Below are 4,900 nucleotides of genomic sequence, written 5' to 3'. Positions count from 1 at the left end.
CCCACCAAATTCAACTACAAAGTAAAGCGTGCAACGAAGAAAAAGTAAGAAAGATAATACTCACCTGAGCTCAGGGATACAAATGAGTTGGAACCAAAAATGAAGGCAAAGAAGATGAATACAAAAGCTGAAAAGTAACTTCTTCCCCCTCTCTCCACAGAATAAATAGATAAAAATCATCAGTCGTCTCTAGTAAAATTATTCTCACTTCTTCAACACCCAATTGGATTTTAAAAGCAAACTCTTGCTTGCGTAACACCTTAAGCCCAACCAAATTGTAACAGAATTAGCAGAATCTACATGACTATTGATTCTGGACTAGTTACAAAGCGCAGGAGTTGGGGGACAGCGAAGTGTATTAGAGTAGCTGCGAGAGAAGTATTAGGGGTCTCGAAGGGTTTCTCTGGCGGCCAAAAAGATGACTGGTGGTGGAGCAAGGTGGTACAAGATAAAGTGGAATCCAAGCAAGCGGCGTACTTAACGCTTATAGAGAGCATAGACCAGGAAGCAAGAAGGAAGAACATGGAGGGGTATAGGAGGGCTAAGAAGGAGGCAAAGTTAGCGGTTACTGCGGCTAAGACTGCGGCGTTTGGGCATTTGTATGAAGAGCTTGGGGCCAAAGGCGGGGACAAGAAGCTATACAAGCTAGTCAAGGTGAGAGAGAGGAAGGCCCGTGATTTGGATCAAGTTAAGTGTATCAAAGATGAGGAAGGGAGAGTTTTGATGGAAGAGACTCAGATAAGACAAGATGGCAGACATATTTCCATAAACTCCTAAACAAAGAGGGTGATAGGGACATTGTTGCTAGGGACTTGGAGAACTCTGATATGTGTCAGGATTTCGGGTATTGTAGGCGCGTAAGAGTAGAAGAGGTCGAGGGGGCTATATGAAAGATGCATAGGGGTAGAGCTACCTGATAAGATGAAATACCTGTGGAATTTTGGAAAAATACGTGTAGGGCAGGTTTGGAGTGGCTCACTAGGTTGTTCAACGTCATTTTTTACGACGAAGAAGATGCGCGATGATTGGAGGTGGAGTACGATGATTCCTCTGTATAAAAATAAGGGTGATATCCAAAGTTGCAATAATTATAGGGGGATTAAGCTACTAAGCCATACTATGAAAGTTTGGGAGAGGGTGGTTGAAGTGAGGGTGAAGACCAGTGTGTCCATTTCTGAGAACTAGTTCGGTTTCATGCCGGGGCGTTCGACTATGGAATCCATTCACATTGTGAGGAGATTGGTGGAGCAGTATAGGGAGATGAATAAGGACTTGCACATGGTGTTCATTGACCTAGAGAAAGCATATGACAAAGTCCCGAGAGAGGTGCTCTGGCGATGCTTGGAGGCTAAAGGGGTCTCAGTAGCCTATATTAAGGTGATTGAGGACATGTATGACGAAACTAAGACTCGGGTTAGGGAAGCGGGAGGAGACTCTAAACACTTTCCAATTAGGATGGGGTTGCACCAGGGATCAGCTCTTAGTCCATACCTATTTTCCTTGGCAATATATGCATTGACGAGAAACATTCAAGGTGAGGTATCATGGTGTATGTTATTTGTTGATATCATAGTTTTAATTGACAAGATGCGGGGTGGTGTTAACGAGAGGCTGGAGGTTTGGAGACCCTAGAGTCTTAGGGTTTCAAGTTGAGCAAGACCAAGACAGAATATATGGAGTGCAAGTTTTGCAGCGGTACCCGGGAAGGGGATATGGAGGTGAGGCTTGATACGCAAGTCATCCCCAAGAGAGGTAGTTTCAAGTATCTTAGATCTATAATACAAGATAACGGGGAGATTGATGAAGATGTCACGCATCGTATCGGAGCAGGATGGATGAAGTAGAGGCTCGCTTCCGGGGTCTTGTGCGAAAAGAATGTGTCGCTGAGACTTAAAGGTAAGTTCTACAAGATTGTAGTAAGACCGACTATATTGTATGGAGCAGAGTGTTGGCTGGTCAAGAACTCTCATACCAAGAAGTTAAAAGTAGCTGAAATGAGGATGTTGAGATGGATGTATAGGCATACCGGTTAGATAAGATTAGGAATGAAGTTATTGGGGTAAAGGTGGGAGTGGCCCCTGTGGAAGATAAGATGCGGGAGGCAAGGTTAAGATGGTTCGGGCACATTAAGAGGAGAAGTATAGAAGCCCCAGTTAGTAGGTGTGAGCGGTTAGTCTCGGTGGGCAGCAAGAGGGGTAGAGATAGGCTTAAGAAGTCTTGGGGAGACGTTATTAGGCGGGACATGGTGCGGCTGGAGTTGATTGAAGACATGACCCTAGACAAGAGGGTGTGGAGGTCAAGGATTAGGGTAGAAGATTAGTAGGTAGTCGAGAATTTCTTTTTGTCTTACTCAGTTCGCTAGCATTAGTGTTAATATGTTATCTTTTATTCATAGATGGCTATTACTACCTAGAGTTTGACTGCATTCTTAGATTCGATATTATTTCATCTTGCTTTTATTCCAACTTATTGCAATTACCTTTCTTTTTCAGTTGTTCTCTAGCCGAGGGTCTTATCGGAAACAGCCTCTCTGCCCTTCCAGGAGTAGGGATAAGGTTGCGTACATCTTACCCTCTCCAAACTCCACTCATGAGAAACTACTGAATTTGTTGTTGTTGTCATCGTTGTACATGACTATTGATCATGTGATTCATGTTTCTCACACAAAATGTTCCCCAAATATTTATTGATTCCTCAGTTTCAACAGTTAAATACTTTATCAATTCATTAGGAAATGAGAACAGATAAAAACTTAGTATGCTTTATTGAGTTTACGGAAAAGGGTCAAAAATGACCTTAACGTCTTGGAAATGGCTCAAATATACCCTCCTTCCACATATTGGACCATAAATGTCCTTAACATTAATTTTCGGATTACAAATGCCCCTCCTTCTAACAGAACTATGACATGGTATATGGGGGGCTTTGCATTAAATACGTGGCACTGGTTTATTGGTATACATAAAGCTATGAGACCCAGCACAAATAACCCGACCCATTTAGACTTACCTTAAACCCGGAACCTTTTATCTCAAGCCTACTTTCCATCTGAAGATTGAAAGCCATTGTCACATAAGGTTGAAATTCTCTTGCACGTTAAAAGAGAGAAAAAAATGGTTTAAGGATAATTTAGAGTTATACCCCTTTAATTTTTTATATTTTTCTTCTCTTTCTTTTTTTTCTTTTGTTTGAAGTGATTGTATTTTCTGTTGTTGATAAATTATAGATACTTCAACTTGGTTTTTGATTCTTATAGCGACGTATCTTTTAATTATTGGAATATCCAAAAGAATAGTGAAAGGCCAACGTCCCTTAATATATAGACCCGCTTACTAGATGAGTAAAAATCAAGTGTAAGTTAAATTCAATAATTTATTTACTCATTCATAGTATTAAACATTTGATCTCTCATGTTTATTCATGAATTTTTCTCCGGTATGTGTATTCATAAATTATAAAATATAAGCGATGGAATGTAAATTTGGAATGAAGGAAAAAATGGGGGGAAACAGTGCTTGGAAGCCACAAAAATGGATAAGGATTCACCATTAATAACAATAAAAAATCTTTATCATCTCCTTAAAACCAAGTTAGCGGAGAAAGAAAACACCTTGAACCCATTGACAAGTGACAACCATGAAAAGTCTCCATCATCTTTTGAGTGTTGTTTTTCAAAGAGAGAGAAAGAGGATTTGGTTTTGAGGAAGATGAATTATTTCTCGAGAGGGTTTGGTTTTTGGATTAGTCTTGGGTTGGGTCTAATATTTCCATGTGTACCAATAAACCAGTGCCACCTATTTGATAAAAGCCCCACATATGCCCTGTCATATATAGTTCTGTTAGAAGAAGGGTATTTGTAGTCCGAAAATTAACGTTAAGAGCATTTATGATCCAATAGGTGGAAGGGGAACAAATTTGAGCAATTTTCAATATTTTAAGGGCATTTTCGACCCTTTTCCGTTGAGTTTAATCTGATTCTATCTTTCTTTCTTTTCTATGGAACACAAACAGTGGTATTTAAAGGAACATATAGTGAGATTTAAGAAACACTTTTGAAGATCTCATCGCATAATAAAAAGTTTACCTTGTGAGAATCGGAATTTCAATAGTTAAATAAGATTCTTAAAGTGAGATTCCGAAATATATATCAACCGACTGTTTCCCTATATGAAGCCCGTCATTGTCATAGGCTTCAAAGTGATCATTCTTCAACTCTTATACGTTCTCCAAGCAACCTGAATTGTATGAAAAGCTCATGATTTCGCTTTCCCGGGAATGTCATATTTTCTCTATAAATATAGTACAAGTAAGTTGGTGCAAAATAATATGAAATATCATCTACACTTATTAAAAATTAGATCCAGTATACTGTGGCGAAATAGTACCATGAAATCAAATACCAAAGGCCAAATACCTAAGCGGCCCTTTAAAGTTGGCTCCAGTTTTTATTTTAATACTTTAACTAAGCTCAATACCTATTGAACACTTTAACTTCAATAAAAATGTACCTATTGAATACATATGATGACATGACATAGTGTCTGTAATTACACGCTCTTTTGAAAGCGTGGAAAGTAAAAGCAAAGGAAATACTCCTTAATTTTATTTTTTTCTCCTCTCTTTAATCTTATTTTTTTGCCATCATCATCTCTAACACGACTCCACCATAGCCACGACCTTTGACACCAAATTCCATCCCTACTAATCAGTCACTGCCAAACCACCTAAACTTAGAAGCCTCTTCATTGTTGAGAATCTTACTCCACTGTAGTAATATTTCAATCTAAGTTTAATCACAATTTTGAACTCTAACTTTGTGTGGTCAACCATAGACTATTACAGTCTATCTCGATTTTGAGATTTAGGGAATAAATTTGGAGTTCTAATTTCATTTGAGTTG

General features: G+C 38.9%; 1 protein-coding gene across 1 annotated transcript; it reads left to right on the top strand.

Moving 5' to 3' along the window:
• Positions 1-300: 300 nt before the first annotated feature.
• Positions 301-777, top strand: LOC138906057 (uncharacterized). The gene has a single exon (XM_070194578.1). The coding sequence runs from the start codon at positions 301-303 to the stop codon at positions 775-777; it is 477 nt and encodes a 158-aa protein (XP_070050679.1).
• The last annotated feature ends 4,123 nt before the right edge of the window (positions 778-4,900 follow it).

The sequence above is a fragment of the Nicotiana tomentosiformis genome, chromosome 2 (assembly GCF_000390325.3).
Source record: "Nicotiana tomentosiformis chromosome 2, ASM39032v3, whole genome shotgun sequence".
In the NCBI taxonomy this organism is placed as follows: domain Eukaryota; kingdom Viridiplantae; phylum Streptophyta; class Magnoliopsida; order Solanales; family Solanaceae; genus Nicotiana; species Nicotiana tomentosiformis.
The sequence above is the reverse complement of the archived record's forward strand: the minus strand, read 5'-3'. Positions and strand labels throughout refer to the sequence as shown.

What these genes read in the sequence shown, in the direction of transcription:
- LOC138906057 (XM_070194578.1), top strand. Translation starts at nt 301, where the DNA reads ATGACTATTGATTCTGGACTAGTTACAAAGCGCAGGAGTTGGGGGACA.